Source organism: Ahaetulla prasina, chromosome 2 (assembly GCF_028640845.1).
Source record: "Ahaetulla prasina isolate Xishuangbanna chromosome 2, ASM2864084v1, whole genome shotgun sequence".
Classification (NCBI taxonomy): domain Eukaryota; kingdom Metazoa; phylum Chordata; class Lepidosauria; order Squamata; family Colubridae; genus Ahaetulla; species Ahaetulla prasina.
Window position 1 is genome coordinate 9,031,765 of NC_080540.1, and position 16,500 is coordinate 9,048,264.

The 16,500-nt window shown below is 43.1% G+C and overlaps 1 protein-coding gene across 1 annotated transcript in view; it reads left to right on the top strand.

The window, feature by feature from the left end:
• Positions 1–16,500, top strand: part of LOC131193522 (zinc finger protein 850-like) — a 71,482-nt gene that overhangs the window by 36,957 nt on the left and 18,025 nt on the right. Inside the window, exon 2 of the mRNA XM_058173780.1 lies at positions 27–2,180. Coding sequence (XP_058029763.1) covers positions 721–2,180 — 1,460 coding nt within the window. The 5' untranslated portion in view covers positions 27–720. The remainder of the gene's footprint in view (positions 1–26; positions 2,181–16,500) is intronic.

Genomic DNA, 16,500 nt, shown 5'->3' on the forward strand with positions numbered 1-16,500 from the left:
GTTCTACTTTTCTTTGAATCTTACAGACAAAGAGGATGGCAATAAGAGCACTCGGGACAACTGTAAATAACAAGCACCGTTGAAAAGAGAAGAAAATTGAGCCAGAAATCAAAACATTTTCCATTTCCTTCAGAAAACCACACAATTCTCCTCCTCCTCCTCCAACAGCTGTTAGACAAAAGAGAGAAAATCAATAAAGAATAAGCAGATTATGCAGAACTGAAGGATACATTACATGAAAAGTGATTATTTTTCATTCAGCAAAAGAGGGAAATATCAGGAAGTCAGTGGGGAGGAAACTGTCAATAGAAAAGCCACATAGAACTGACAGGAATGCAGACCTCTCCTTGCGAGGAAGAAAATGGCTTGAATGAAAGCACCACTAAACAAAGCATTGTCCATATTTTTGACTTCCTCAAGAATATCAGCTGTGGAAAAGCTCCACAGATTTGCCTATTTTGGGAAAAGTACAGATTGCAAATAACAGCTGATTATGCAACAAGGAGCTAGAGAGGAGAATAGCAATACACATGAACTCAATGTAGCAAAAACTGGTCTCTCTTGTGGTTGTGTCTAGATTGTGGGGAAAGCTTCATTAGAAATTTCCATCTCAGACAGCATAGAATTCACACAAAAAACACCATTTGTATGTCCTTTCTGTGGGAAAAGTTTCAGTCAGAATTCTAGCCTCGTGATACACAAGGCTAGAATTCCAATTTGATGGTTCATCAGAGGAATCTCAAAGGAGAAAAACCCTTTCAATGTCCTGATTGTGGGAGAAGTTCCAGTCATAATTCCAGCCTGGTAATACATCAGAGGATTCACTCCATGGAGAAACACTATGAATGTCGAGAATGTGGGAAAGGTTTCATTAGCAATTCCCACCTCATGAGACACCAGAGGACTCACACAGGAGAGAAAGCCTTTTATTGTCTTATCTGTGGAAAAGGTTTTACTCAGAATTCCCACTGCATGAGTCATCAGAGGACTCACACAGGAGAGAAACCCTTTGAATGTCCAGATTGTGGGAAAAGTTTCAGTCGAAATTTCCTTCTCATTAATCACCAGAGGATTCACACAGGAGAGAAACCCTTTGAATGTCTTGACTGTGGAAAACGTTTTAGTCAGAATTCCCACCTCGTAAGACACCAGAGGACTCATACAGGAGAGAAACCTTTTGAATGTCCTATCTGTGGGAAATGTTTTAGTGATAATTCCAGCCTGGTGAAACATCAGAGGACTCACACAGGAGAGAAACCCTTTGAATGTCCTATCTGTGGGAAACGTTTTAGTGATAATTCCATGCTGGCAAAACATCAGAGGACTCACACGGAAGGGAAACCTTTCCAATGTCCTGATTGTGGGAAATATTTCATTAGTAATTCCCACCTCATAATACACCAGAGGACACACACAGGGGAGAAACCCTTCGAATGTCCTGTCTGTGGGAAAAGTTTTAGTGATAATTCCAGCCTGGTGAAACACCAGAGGACTCATACAGGAGAGAAACCCTTTGAATGTCCTGATTGTGGGAAAGGTTTCAGTGAGAATTCCAGCCTGGTAGTACACCAGAGGACTCACACTGGAGAGAAACCCTTTGAATGTACTGATTGTGGGAAAAGATTCAGTCAGAATTCCTCCCTGGTAGCACACCAGAGGACTCACACTGGAGAGAAACCCTTTGAATGCCCTATCTGTGGGAAAAGTTTCAGTCACAATAACAGCCTGATAAATCACCAGAGGACTCACACAGGAGAGAAACCCTTTGAATGTCCTGACTGTGGGAAAGATTTTAGTAAGAATTCCCACCTCATGAGACACCAGAGGACTCACACAGGAGAGAAACCCTTTGAATGTTCTGACTGTGGGAAAAGTTTCAGTCAGAATTTCTACCTCGTGACACACCAGAGGACTCACACAGGAGAGAAACCCTTTCAATGTCCTGACTGTGGGAAAAGTTTCAGTCAGAATTCCCATCTCATGATACACCAGAGGACTCACACAGGAGAGAAACCCTTTCAATGTCCTGACTGTGGGAAAAGTTTCAGTCGGAATTTCCACCTTGTGAGACACCAGAGGACTCACACTGTGGAGAAACCTTTCAAATGTCCAGTCTGTGGACATTACTTCAAGCATAAACCATCCCTTATTGCACATGAGGAAATCCACATGAGGCAAAAGTTGAAGAGTTTAGAGAAGTCTTGAATTTCATTTGTTATCTCCCATTGAAAGTGTAGGTGAGAAATTGACAGTTTGAATTCTGGCCTGATTCTTTTTACTCAAACTTTTCTCAGGATTAAACTTGTAGGTGGAGAGAAAAGGAGAGTGGAAAATGGCTAACTACCATTTTTTGGTTATCAGCTGAATCTTCTGGATACATCCTTTTGCAGAAGTAGTGGAATTCCTCAAAAAGAAACTTTCGATGGTGCTTTTGTATGTCGATGGTGGAGCCACATGTAGAGTTTCAGTCTTCTACTTTGTTTTCTCCCAGATTTTAACCGCAGAAGTCCTCAGCCAGCATAAAAGTAGTCCTCAGGATACAACTATTATGGGCCTTCCATTATGGTTGCATGTTGCAACGGCCGTTAAGTGAGACTGCTTTTCTTAACTACCCAAATCCACCTGGTCTTCTTGAAACAGCCATTAATTGAATGTGCAAGTTGCTAAGCAGAACCTCAATGTAGTGGAAAACACTTGGAAGCGTCAGGATTAAACTTGTAGGTGAAGAGAAAAAGAAAGTGGAAAATGGCCTGACTCCCATCTACTAGGCCTCACACCCTCCTCCTCCTCCTCACCTTTTGAAGATCTCTGATCCTCATTTTGGGAAGAGAGGGAAGGACACACATCCTTGGGCCTCATGAATGTGTCCTGGAATCAACCACCATTTTCAGTGATCCCTCGGTTTGTCCCTGGGCCTTGTGATAGACTTTTGGAAGTAGCTGCCATTTTGCGTGTTGCAACGGCTGTTAAAAGAGACTGCTTTCCTTTACTACTTGAATTCCCCTGCTCTCCCTGAGGCAGGCATTAATCGAATGTGCAAGTCGGTAAGCAGAACACTGGCTACAGAGAAAACTCTTGGAAACCTAGGGCAGGCCCATGCTTGCCTGCTTTAGGCATCCCTAGGTCTCCCGCACCCTCCAAGACACCCTGTGCTCTGTTTCTTAACCCTTGTTTCTCCTCGGCCCTTCATTCCTCCACACAGTTCTCCTCATCCTTTCTCTCCCCCCCCAAGCGCCCCTTACGCCTGACTCCTACCCAGGGGTGAAATCTACTTACCTACCTTACTGGTTCGGAAGTGCATGGTCTGCGCGTGTTACCTGCGCACTTGGACCCTCTGCGCATGCACAAAGCCTTCTGCGCATGCCCAGAAGGTCAAAAACAGGTTACTTCCTGGCTAAAACCAGGAAGTAACAATGTCCAGGCAGGTGGGCGGAGCCTCATGCTTCCACTGTTTCTCCGAACCACACGCCACCATCGCTACTGGTTCGGCCGAATCAGTCGGAACCAGTAGTATTTCACCCCTTCTCTCACCCCCCCCTTCTCTCACCCCCCCCCACCGCTTCCTTACCTTTTGAAGATCTCTGAACCTCATGTTGAGGAGGGAGGGAAGGACCTCATGACTGTGTCCTGGAAGCAGCCACCATTTTCAGTGGGCCCTGGATTAGTCCCTGGGCCATGCGGAAGACTTTTCAAAGTGGTTGCCATTGTGCTACACTGTCCACACTGTCACCCAGAAGTGGGACAAACCTCTCTATTTTGCTACCTTAACACAAGAAAAAAATGTACAATAGAAAATGTCTCATTTTTAAATATGCATTATGTTAGAATGATCAGAACCATTTGAAATGTAAAAAATGGGTATTGTCAGTGTTGCTGTGAACATTAGGGCAAGGCAAGATGCTCAGGTTTGCAGTAATAAAGTTTTGTAATAAATGAATGTAATAATAAAAAGGTAATGTAAAGCTCATTTCCCAACTCTTGCTCAGTGATGAGGACTCCACACACACATACAGTGGATTTCTAAGGCATTACAATTATTAATTTGTAATCTCTCTCTTGTGCATTCTCCATCACTATGACCAATCTATCTTTCTCAGCTTCCCTTCCTTCCTTATTATAAATTTAGAATTTCTGTTTCAGTTTCAGATTTACACAGGAGAGAAAACTTATAATTGTCCAGATTGTGGGAGGGGGCGGGAATTAGATTTCTGATTTCTTTGGGGAATGAAGTGGGACACTAAGACTGTACTCAAATGATCTAAGTGCCAGAGCTCACTGTAACAGCATTGCCAAAAAGGCATTAAGAGTTGTTAACCTAATCTTGCAAAGCTTCTTCTCTGGTAAAATTGTACTGCAAACTAGGGCATACAAAACCTTTGCTAGACCAATTCTTGAATACAGCTTGTCTGCCTGGAATCCGCACTGTATATCAGACATTAATACAATTGAGCAAGACCAGAGGTATTTCACAAGAAGAGTACTCCACTCCTCTTCTCACAATAGAATATTTTATGCCACCAGGCTTGTAATTTTGAGCTTGGACAACCTAGAACTACTGTGCCTGCGGTCTGACCTAAGCATAGTCCACAAAATTATCTGCTACAACATCCTTCCTGTCAATGATTACTTCAGCTTCAACTGCAATAATACACAAGCAAACAATAGATACAAACTCAAGGTAAACTGCTCCAAACTCGATTGCAGAAAATATGACTACAGCAACAGAGTGGTCAATGACTGGAATGCACTACCTGTCTCTGTGGTTACTTCCCCAAACCCCCATAACTTTAATTTTAGACTGTCTACCGTAGACCTTACTTCATTCCTAAGAGATCTGTAAGGGGCATGCATAAGCGCACCAACGTGCCTACCGTCCCTGTCCTACTGTCCCTATTTATTTGTATCGTTATCCTGTATTCATAATCATGTTTATACTTATATCTGTTATCTTATACGTGTTTGACAAATAAATAAAATAATAAATAAATAATAATAATAAATAAAACACAGAGAGCACACAGGGCAAAAAGGCAGGCAACAAGGAAACTCCCTCTTTTCACTCAAGGCAACCAATCAGTTCAGATTGCCTCATGCAATAGCCAACTCTCTTTAATCCATCAGCTGTAACGGTGTGTTCTGACTCGTTACACAACCCCCACTGTTCCAGTTATAAATTTAAACATCTTATGCCCCTCCATTTTATACTTGGACAGCATTTTAACCAAGTTGTTTCACAAGATCCTTTCTTTAAGAACTACCAAAAGACCAAAAAAAAACCCCCCAAAACCCTAAGATGTAACTGGAGTTTTGAAATAAAGACCATTTCACTAGTTAATCATATTTTATGCATTTTAATAAATAACATCAAGCTAATCTTTTGCCAGCTCAAAAATTAATTGTGTGGTGTATGATTGCTCTATTTTGCTGGCTTGTTTTCCCCTGATGCGATAATCCCGATCTCACAGCTGGCAATACCCCCCTGCCCACTGTGGCTGCCCCGGCCCCTTTTGCCTGGAGCCATCACCAGTGGCGGGTTGCTACCGGTTTGGTCCGGATCTTGCAAACCGGTAGTAACGGAGGTAGGAGGCTCCGCCCACCCACTCAGACGTCATCACAGACGCTCTGCGCATGTCCAGAATCTTATGTGTATGTGCAGAAGCGTGCACATGTTAGAGAAGCGAGTGCGCGCATGTGCTCCCATTGCAAACCAGTAGCAAAGGTAAGTGGAACCCATCCCTGGCCATCACCATTGTCGTATCAGAGGTGCTGGGGTGCTCTGGAAACTGCCCTGCCATGGCTCTCACCAACTTGCAATGAGCACCAGCTGGCCGGCAGGTATGTGGCCGGCTGTGGCTGCTTCTGTGTGGCTCCCGCAGCGAGTTGTCCCTGCAGCAAGTTAGCCATGTCAGGTTGTCCTGCACGGAATAGTTGACCCATTCTGCCAGATGTTTCAAATTTAAACATGTTTCAAATTTAAACATGTTTTAAGTTTCTAAATTTTAAAATATTAAAACGATATTTAATCTTTTCTTCCTCTCACTCATATTGGCGCCATTTCTTTTTTGAACAACTCTCATTATGACTCATGGTTAAGAGCTGAAAAGCTTGAAATGGACCAAAAGCTTCTGAATCTTTGCCAGGGCTACACCATAGGGCATAATCTTGTTTTCTAAAACAATGTTCAGAATTCACCCCCAGCGAGGGCAAATTATATTTAGTGGAAACAGATTTTTTTTTAATTTGTCACAACATTATATACAAGCACATATATTGAAAGGAGACAATAGGACAGGAACGGTAGGCACTTTTGTGCACTTATGCACGCCCCTTATAGTCCTCTTAGGAATGGGGTGAGGTCAATGGTAGACAGTTTTTGGTTAAAGCTTTTGGGAGTTTGAGAAGAGACCACAGAGTCAGGTAGTGTATTCCAAGCACTAACAACTCTTACAAAAGTCATATTTTCTGCAATCAAGATTGAAGTGGTTGACATTAAGTTTGAATCTATTGTTTGCTCTTGTATTATTGCTATTGAAGCTGAAGTAGTCTCTAACAGGAAGGACATTGCAGTAGATGATTCTGTGTGTTAAACACAGGTCTTGTCAGAGTCGGCGGAGTTCTAAGTTTTCTAATCCCAGGATTTCAAGTCTGGTGGAATAAGGTATTTTGTTGTTTACAGAGGAGTGGAGAACTCTTCTTGTAAAATATTTCTGGACTCATTCAATTGTATTAATGTCAGAGATTTGGTATGGGTTCCAGACAGGTGAGCTGTATTCAAGAATGGGTCTGGCAAATGTTTTGAAAGCTCTGGTTAGTAGTGTAGTCTTTTTGGAAAAGAAGCTACACAGAATTAGGTTTACAACTCTTAGAGCCTTTTTTGCTATGTAGTTGCAGTGGGCTTTGGCACTTAGATCATTTGATATGAAAACTCCAAGGTCTTTAACAGGGTGGGGGTCATCTGTAAGGTAATGTTCATTAAGCTTGTACTTAGTGTTTGGGTTCTTTTTTCCAATATGTAAGACTGAGCATTTGCTGGTTGAGATTTGGAGTTGCCAAGTTTTAGACCAATCGGATACAAAGTCAAGGTCTTTTTGAAGGATAGTAGTATTGTTGGTGGTGTTAAATAGTTTGACATCGTCAGCAAAGAGAACACAATAACTTGAGATATGGTCACAGAGATCATTTATGTATAGTATGAAGACCATTGGTCCAAGAACGCTGCCTTGAGGAACGCCACTTTTGACAGGGACAGGATTTGATAGAGCATTGCCAATTTTGACCACTTGTTGTCTGTTTGACAGGAAAGCAGTTATCCAATTGTGAAGAGGTCCTGAAATGTCGTAGGATTTTAGTTTTAGGAGAAGTTTATCATGTACTACTGAGTCAAAAGCTTTACAGAAGTCTATGTAGATTGCAACTATTGCCTTGCCTTGATCAAGATTAGTAGTCCATATGTTTTTGCAGTGGAGAAGTTGTAAGTTACATGATAATTTTTTTCTCAAACCAAATTGTTTATTAGACAGTAGGTTGTTTGTTTCTAGGTGGAGGGTAATGGATTGGTTGATGGTAGATTCCATTACTTTGCAGGTGACACAGCATAGAGAGATTGGTCTGTAATTTTCAACTAGGCTGTGATCTCCTTTTTTGAAGATAGGGATGACTGTGGCTAGAGACCAAAGTTTGGGAAGGGAACCAGTCGTGAAAGCTTTATCAAAGATTATGCTTAGGGGTTCTGCTATATTAGTAGAAAGTTTTTTTAAGAAGTATGCACATAGTCGATCAGGCCCAATAGATAAATATGGTTTCAGTTTGCGAAGAGCTTTTTCAACATTATCTTCTGTGAATGTTTATTTCTGAATAAAATAGGACAAGGAACAGAAGACATTGAAAGACTTTCTGGTTGGCTGGGTACCATAGAGTTCATTGCCAAGAGTAGTTTTTCTTTTTATTCCAATTCTGCAACTCTTTTCTTTTTTGGGGTGGTGGGTGGAAGGGATTGGAGATGTCTGATGCACACAACAAAATCCCCAGATGGCAAGAAAGGGGGACAACAGGCAAGAAAGGGGGACAACAGGTATCAATATGGCAGACGGCAAGAAAGGGGGACAACAGGTATCAATATGGAGATAAAAGTAATAATTTATATCACGATTAAGAGTTAAGTGCAGTGCAGAGCAGAACTAGAGAAAAATTAACTAACACAAAGGAAATAGCAAAAATACCCAACAAAATATCTCCTTACAATAACAAAGAGATAAATTAGACCCTCAAAACTTATTAACACCACATATCTAACAAAATTGAGTAAACTAGAAGCCCATCAAACGTCAAAGGAGCTGGTCCATGGGGCCAGGCCAGAAGCCACCAGTCCCCAATCAGAGGAATACTCCATTTCCTCAGAAGAAAAGTCCAAAATACAGACTGAAGGATGAAAAAGATCCATTATCTGGAGAGTAAGGAGCAGCCGATCGCATGGATCTTGAAAGCTACAGACTTGAATTTGCCATCGGAGCAGCAGGTTCAACTCAAGGGGTAGATTTTGTGGGGAGGAAGAAGATCTGGTTTGGTGTAGTGGTGAAGGCACCAGATTAGAGACAAGGAAATGCTCAGTCCCAATCCAAACCTCAGTGCAAAGCCATCTATGCTACTCCTGCCTAACCTAAACTCTCAGGCTTAAGAAACTGGAAAGGGTGAAACCAAATCCAAAACCTCCTGCCAAGCAAACTGCAAGGCCAGACATCAATTCTAACCTAAAGGCACCAAAAACAAATATCCAGGATGAATCTCAAGGGCGCTGGATAGAAAGCCATGAGTTCTAATTCAGTGTTCGGTTAAGTATGAAGAAGCCTTCCATGAGCTATGGAATATTGAGAGGCAAAATCTTGAAGAGGCAGGCTGTCTGGGGGGACATTTACCCTGTAAATTACAGCATGCTACCCAGGAGGTGCTTTGTACGCCATCTTGAATTCCTGAATGAAAAGACAATCAGTAAAATACAGATAGTCCTCAACTCAGAACAATTCATTTTAGTGATTGTTCAAAGTTACAACAGCACTGAAAAAAGTGACCCATGTCCTTTTTTTCACACTTATGACCGCTGCAGCATCTCCATGGTCATGTGATTTACAATTGGATGCTTGACAGCCGATTCATACTTACGACAGTCGCAGTGTCCTGGAGTCAAGTGAACCCCTTTTCTGACCTTCTGACAAGCAAAGTCAGTGGGGAATCCGGATTCACTTAACGAGCACGTTACTAATTTAAAAACTGCAGTGATTCATTTAACAAATGTGGCAAGAAGAGTCGTAAACTATTCTAGTTAATAGCTCAGCACATCACACTTCACTATTTCACTTGGCTCAGTTGCAAAGGTCGGTTGCTAGAAGTGAAAAACGACTTGATAGCTTTAATCAGTGAAAACATCTTGCAGACCCCTTAGGTAGAAATACGTGTTTCCTACAAGGAAGACAAAAGGACAATATCTGCCTAGAAAGCAGGCAATACAGTAGGCAGCCTCTGTGGTTGATTTTAAAGAGTTAAAACCATCAAGTATTTTAAATAAATTTTGTATATAAATTTTATAAATTATATAAATTTTATATAAATTTTGTGCATAAGAGCACAAAAGTGCCTACCGTTCCTGTCCTATTGTTCCCTTTCATTATATCAAATTAATACTTTTGCTTATATATATACATATTTTAGCCTATATTTTATACTTTATACATATTTTAGCCTATATATATATGTTTATATGACATGTTGTTGTTTTTATGTCAATGTTTGCGTATACTGTTGTGACAAAATTAAAAAAAAAAATACTGTACTGCTAGAAAAGAGGTCAGGGAAGGAGAAGTGCAGAGGAACTTCCTCTTCCAGATGACTTCATGAGAGGAATGGCTTTTGCGCTCTTCCCAGGGTCGAAGCTGCACGTGAGTTGAGGGCAGGTGGGAGGAGAGTCCAGGAGCAAGTCGGTCTGTTCGGTTCCCTCCACGGCCTGGAAGCAGAGAAGCAACTGGACTGAAGCAGGTCAGCTGCTGCTGCTGCTGCAGGTTCCTTCCCTCCCCAAATGGAAGCCCACTGGGGCTGCAGGCTGTGAAACTGGTGGCTGCAATGTTCTGCTGGTGGGAAGATTTGAAAAGTCTCTTTCAAGTTTAAGGTTGATTCTTTGGGAATGGCTTCTCTCCAGAGGTTGTGGCTGCTCCGTCACTGGAATGAGTTGAAACGTCTATCCTGTTCATTTCAGACAAATGGCTGTACAGTCTCTTCTAAAAGTAATAGATTGTAATAGAATTCTTTATTGGCCAAGTGTGATTGGACACACAAGGAATTTGTCTTTGATGCATATGCTCTCAGTGTACATAAAAAGACAAGATACATTCGTCAAGCATCATAAGGTACAACACTTAATGATAGTCATAGGGTACAAATAAGCAATCAAATCATACTAGGAAACAATCAATATAAATCGTCATGCAGTCATAAGTGGGAGGAGATGGGAACAATGAGAAGATTTATAGTAATAGTAATGCAGACTTAGTAAATAATTCGACAGTATTGAGGGAATTATTTGTTTAGTAGAGTGATGGCATTTGGGAAAAAACTGTTCTTGTGTCTAGTTGTTCTGGTGTGCAGTGCTCTGTAGTGTCGTTTTGAGGGTAGGAGTTGAAACAGTTTATGTCCAGGATGTGAGGAATCTAAATATTTTCACAGCCCTTTTTTTGACTCATGCAGTATACAGGTCCTCAATGGAAGGCAGGTTGTTAGCCATTGTTTTTTCTGCAGTTCTAATGATCCTCTGAAGTCTAGCGTGATTCACTCCCCAATAATACAGATCAGGGGTGGGTTCTACTTACCTTTACTACCGGTTCGCAATGGGCGCGCACGCACATGCACACATTCAGATGCTCCATTATGACATCCGAGCAGATGGGTGGAGCCTCCCGCTGCTTTTACTACTGGTTCAGAAGAACCGGACAGAACCGGAAGTAACCCACCACTGATACAGATAGGGAATCAATTTTTTTTTATTATTATTATTTTTATTTTTGACACAACAGTATACACAAACATTGTCATAAATAAAAACAAGATATCATGAAAGACATATATGTATATATAAGTAAAAACGTGCAACAACTCTGTTAATTTGTTATAATGAAGGAACAATAGGACAGGAACGGTAGGCACTTTGTGCTCTTATGCGCGCCCCTTATAGTCCTCTTAGGAATGGGGTGAGGTCAATAGTAGACAGTTTTTGGTTGAAGATTTTGGGATTTTGAATAGAGACTATGGAGTCAGGTAATGAGTTCCAAGCGTTAACAACTCTGTTACAGAAGTCATATTTTCTGCAATCAAGTTTGAAGTGGTTGACATTATTTATTTATTTATTTATTTAATCAAATTTTATACCGCCCTATCTCCCGAAGGACTCAGGGCAGTTTATAGCCCGATAAAAATACAAATATAATACAAGATAAAACACTAATTAAAAAACTATTTAAATAGGCCAAAATTTAAAATTACAATTAAAATGATAAAACCCCATTAAAACTAAATTTAAAATTAAAATTCTAGTCCAGTCCTGCACAAATAAATAGATGTGTTTTAAGCTCGCGGCGGAAGGTTCGAAGGTCAGGAAGTTGGCGGAGTCCTGGGGGAAGTTCATTCCAGAGGGTGGGAGCCCCCACAGAGAAGGCCCTTCCCCTGGGTGTCACCAGTCGGCACTGCCTGGCGGACGGCATCCTAAGGAGTCCCTCCCTGTGAGAGCGCACGGGTCGGTGGGAGGGAATCGGTGGCAGCAGGCGGGCCTGTAAGTAGCCCGGCCCTAAGCCATGGGCGCTTTGAAGATAGTTACCAAAACCTTGAAGCGCACCCGGAAGGCCACAGGCAGCCAGTGCACTCTGCGCAGGAGTGGTGTCACATGGGAGCCACGAGGGGCTCCCTCTATCACCCGCGCAGCCACATTCTGGACTAACTGGAGCCTCCGGGTGCTCCTCAAGGGAAGCCCCATGTAGAGAGCATTGCAGTAATCCAGGCGAGATGTCACGAGAGCATGAGTGCATAGGGCATCCCAGTCCAGGAAGGGCACAACTGGCAAACCAGGCGAACCTGGTAAAAGCTCTCCTGGAGACGGCCGTCAAATGGTCTTCAAAGGACAGCCGTCCATCCAGGATATAAATTTTATAAATTATATAAATTTTTATATAAATTTTGTGCATAAGAGCACAAAAGTGCCTACCGTTCCTGTCCTATTGTTCCTTTCATTATATCAAATTAATACTTTTGCTTATATATATACATATTTTAGCCTATATTTTATACTTTATACATATTTTAGCCTATATATATGTTTATATGACATGTTGTTGTTTTATGTCAATGTTTGCGTATACTGTTGTGACAAAATTAAAAAAAAATACTGTACTGCTAGAAAGAGGTCAGGGAAGGAGAAGTGCAGAGGAACTTCCTCTTCCAGATGACTTCATGAGAGGAATGGCTTTTGCGCTCTTCCCAGGGTCGAAGCTGCACGTGAGTTGAGGGCAGGTGGGAGGAGAGTCCAGGAGCAAGTCGGTCTGTTCGGTTCCCTCCACGGCCTGGAAGCAGAGAAGCAACTGGACTGAAGCAGGTCAGCTGCTGCTGCTGCTGCAGGTTCCTTCCCTCCCCAAATGGAAGCCCACTGGGGCTGCAGGCTGTGAAACTGGTGGCTGCAATGTTCTGCTGGTGGGAAGATTTGAAAAGTCTCTTTCAAGTTTAAGGTTGATTCTTTGGGAATGGCTTCTCTCCAGAGGTTGTGGCTGCTCCGTCACTGGAATGAGTTGAAACGTCTATCCTGTTCATTTCAGACAAATGGCTGTACAGTCTCTTCTAAAAGTAATAGATTGTAATAGAATTCTTTATTGGCCAAGTGTGATTGTACACACAAGGAATTTGTCTTTGATGCATATGCTCTCAGTGTACATAAAAAGAAAAGATATCATAAGGTACAACACTTAATGATAGTCATAGGGTACAAATAAGCAATCAAATCATACTAGGAAACAATCAATATAAATCGTCATGCAGTCATAAGTGGGAGGAGATGGGAACAATGAGAAGATTTATAGTAATAGTAATGCAGACTTAGTAAATAATTCGACAGTATTGAGGGAATTATTTGTTTAGTAGAGTGATGGCATTTGGGAAAAAACTGTTCTTGTGTCTAGTTGTTCTGGTGTGCAGTGCTCTGTAGTGTCGTTTTGAGGGTAGGAGTTGAAACAGTTTATGTCCAGGATGTGAGGAATCTAAATATTTTCACAGCCCTTTTTTTGACTCATGCAGTATACAGGTCCTCAATGGAAGGCAGGTTGTTAGCCATTGTTTTTTCTGCAGTTCTAATGATCCTCTGAAGTCTAGCGTGATTCACTCCCCAATAATACAGATCAGGGGTGGGTTCTACTTACCTTTACTACCGGTTCGCAATGGGCGCGCACGCACATGCACACATTCAGATGCTCCATTATGACATCCGAGCAGATGGGTGGAGCCTCCCGCTGCTTTTACTACTGGTTCAGAAGAACCGGACAGAACCGGAAGTAACCCACCACTGATACAGATAGGAATCAATTTTTTTTTATTATTATTATTTTTATTTTTGACACAACAGTATACACAAACATTGTCATAAATAAAAACAAGATATCATGAAAGACATATATGTATATATAAGTAAAAACGTGCAACAACTCTGTTAATTTGTTATAATGAAGGAACAATAGGACAGGAACGGTAGGCACTTTGTGCTCTTATGCGCGCCCCTTATAGTCCTCTTAGGAATGGGGTGAGGTCAATAGTAGACAGTTTTTGGTTGAAGATTTTGGGATTTTGAATAGAGACTATGGAGTCAGGTAATGAGTTCCAAGCGTTAACAACTCTGTTACAGAAGTCATATTTTCTGCAATCAAGTTTGAAGTGGTTGACATTATTTATTTATTTATTTATTTAATCAAATTTTTATACCGCCCTATCTCCCGAAGGACTCAGGGCAGTTTATAGCCCGATAAAAATACAAATATAATACAAGATAAAACACTAATTAAAAAACTATTTAAATAGGCCAAAATTTAAAATTACAATTAAAATGATAAAACCCCATTAAAACTAAATTTAAAATTAAAATTCTAGTCCAGTCCTGCACAAATAAATAGATGTGTTTTAAGCTCGCGGCGGAAGGTTCGAAGGTCAGGAAGTTGGCGGAGTCCTGGGGGAAGTTCATTCCAGAGGGTGGGAGCCCCCACAGAGAAGGCCCTTCCCCTGGGTGTCACCAGTCGGCACTGCCTGGCGGACGGCATCCTAAGGAGTCCCTCCCTGTGAGAGCGCACGGGTCGGTGGGAGGCAATCGGTGGCAGCAGACGGTCCTGTAAGTAGCCCGGCCCTAAGCCATGGAGCGCTTTGAAGATAGTTACCAAAACCTTGAAGCGCACCCGGAAGGCCACAGGCAGCCAGTGCAGTCTGCGCAGGAGTGGTGTCACATGGGAGCCACGAGGGGCTCCCTCTATCACCCGCGCAGCCACATTCTGGACTAACTGGAGCCTCCGGGTGCTCCTCAAGGGAAGCCCCATGTAGAGAGCATTGCAGTAATCCAGGCGAGATGTCACGAGAGCATGAGTGCATAGGGCATCCCAGTCCAGGAAGGGGCACAACTGGCAAACCAGGCGAACCTGGTAAAAAGCTCTCCTGGAGACGGCCGTCAAATGGTCTTCAAAGGACAGCCGTCCATCCAGGAGAACGCCCAAGTTGCACACCCTTTCCATTGGGGCCAATGACTCACCCCCAACAGTCAGCCGCAATTGCAGCTGACTGTACCAGGGTGCCGGCATCCACAGCCACTCTGTCTTGGAGGGATTGAGCCTGAGCCTGTTTCTCCCCATCCAGACCCGTACGGCCTCCAGACACCGGGACAGCACTTCGACAGCTTCGTTGGGGTAGCCCGGTGTGGAAAAGTACAGCTGAGTATCATCAGCGTACAGTTGGTAACTCACACCGAAACCACTGATGATCTCACCCAGCGGCTTCATATAGATGTTGAACAGGAGGGGCGAGAGAATCGACCCCTGCGGCACCCCACAAGTGAGGTGCTTCGGGGTCGACCTCTGCCCTCCCGTCAACACCGTCTGCAACCGATCAGACAGATAGGAGGAGAACCACCGATAAACGGTGCCTCCCACTCCCAATCCCTCCAACCGGTGCAGCAGGATACCATGGTCGATGGTATCAAAAGCCGCTGAGAGGACCAAGGCAGAGGAAAAACCCCTATCCCTGGCCCTCCAGAGATCATCAACCAACGCGACCAAAGCCGTCTCCGTGCTGTATCTGGGCCGAAAGCCGGACTGGAACAGGTCTAGATAGACAGTTTCATCCAAGTACTGGGGTAATTGACGTGCCACCACACTCTCGACAACCTTCGCCACAAAGCGAAGATTGGAGACCGGACGATAATTACCTAAAACAGCTGGGTCCAGGGAAGGCTTCTTGAGGAGAGGTCTCAGTTTTAGTTTTAGTTTAGTTTTTTTAGTTTTATTTAGATTTTTATACCGCCCTTCTCCCGAAGGACTCAGGGCGGTGTACAGCCAAGTAATAAAACCATACAATATACATATTAAAACAAAAAACTTAAAACCAAGCATAATTATATAAATGGCCGAAATTTAAAACAGTCAATTTTAAAACCCTAAAATTCATACATAGCCCCAATAAAATTTAATAAAACTTTTAAGCCAATCCCGCTTGAATAAATAAATGTGTTTTCAGCTCACGCCTCTTTCAAGGCGGCAGGGAAGACCGCCTCCAACAAAGAAACATTCGTAATTCCCTGGAGCCAGCCTCGTGTCACCTCCTGTGTGGCCAGCACCAACCAGGAGGGGCACAGGTCCAGTAAACATGTGGTGGCATTCAACCTCCCCAATAACCTGTCCATGTCCTCGGAAGCCACAGGGTCAAACTCATCCCAAACAGTCTCAACAAGACAGCTCTCCGACCTCTCACCTGGATCCACCCAATTTTGATCCAAGCCCTCCCGAAGCTGAACGATTTTATCGTATAGATAACCACTAAACTCCTCGGCACGTCCCTGCAACGGGTCATCCCGCTCCCCCTGTTGAAGGAGAGAGCGAGTCACCCGAAACAGGGCGGCCGGGCGGTTATCTGCCGACGCAATGAGGGAGGAGACGTAGCAACGTCTCGCTTCCCTCAGTGCCACTAGGTAGGTCCTATTATATGACCTAACTAGTGTCCAATCAGCCTCCGAACGACTGGACCTCCAGGAACTCTCTAGGCATCTTCTCCGGCGTTTCATCTCCCTCAGCCCCTCGGAGAACCAAGGGGTTGGTTGAGACCTGCGCCGGGTCAGAGGCCGCAAAGGCACGACACGGTCTAGAGCCCCAGCCACGGCAAGTTCCCAAGCCGCGACTAGTTCTTCAGCCGAGCCGTGAGCCAGACCCTCAGGAAATGGCCCAAGCTCTGTCT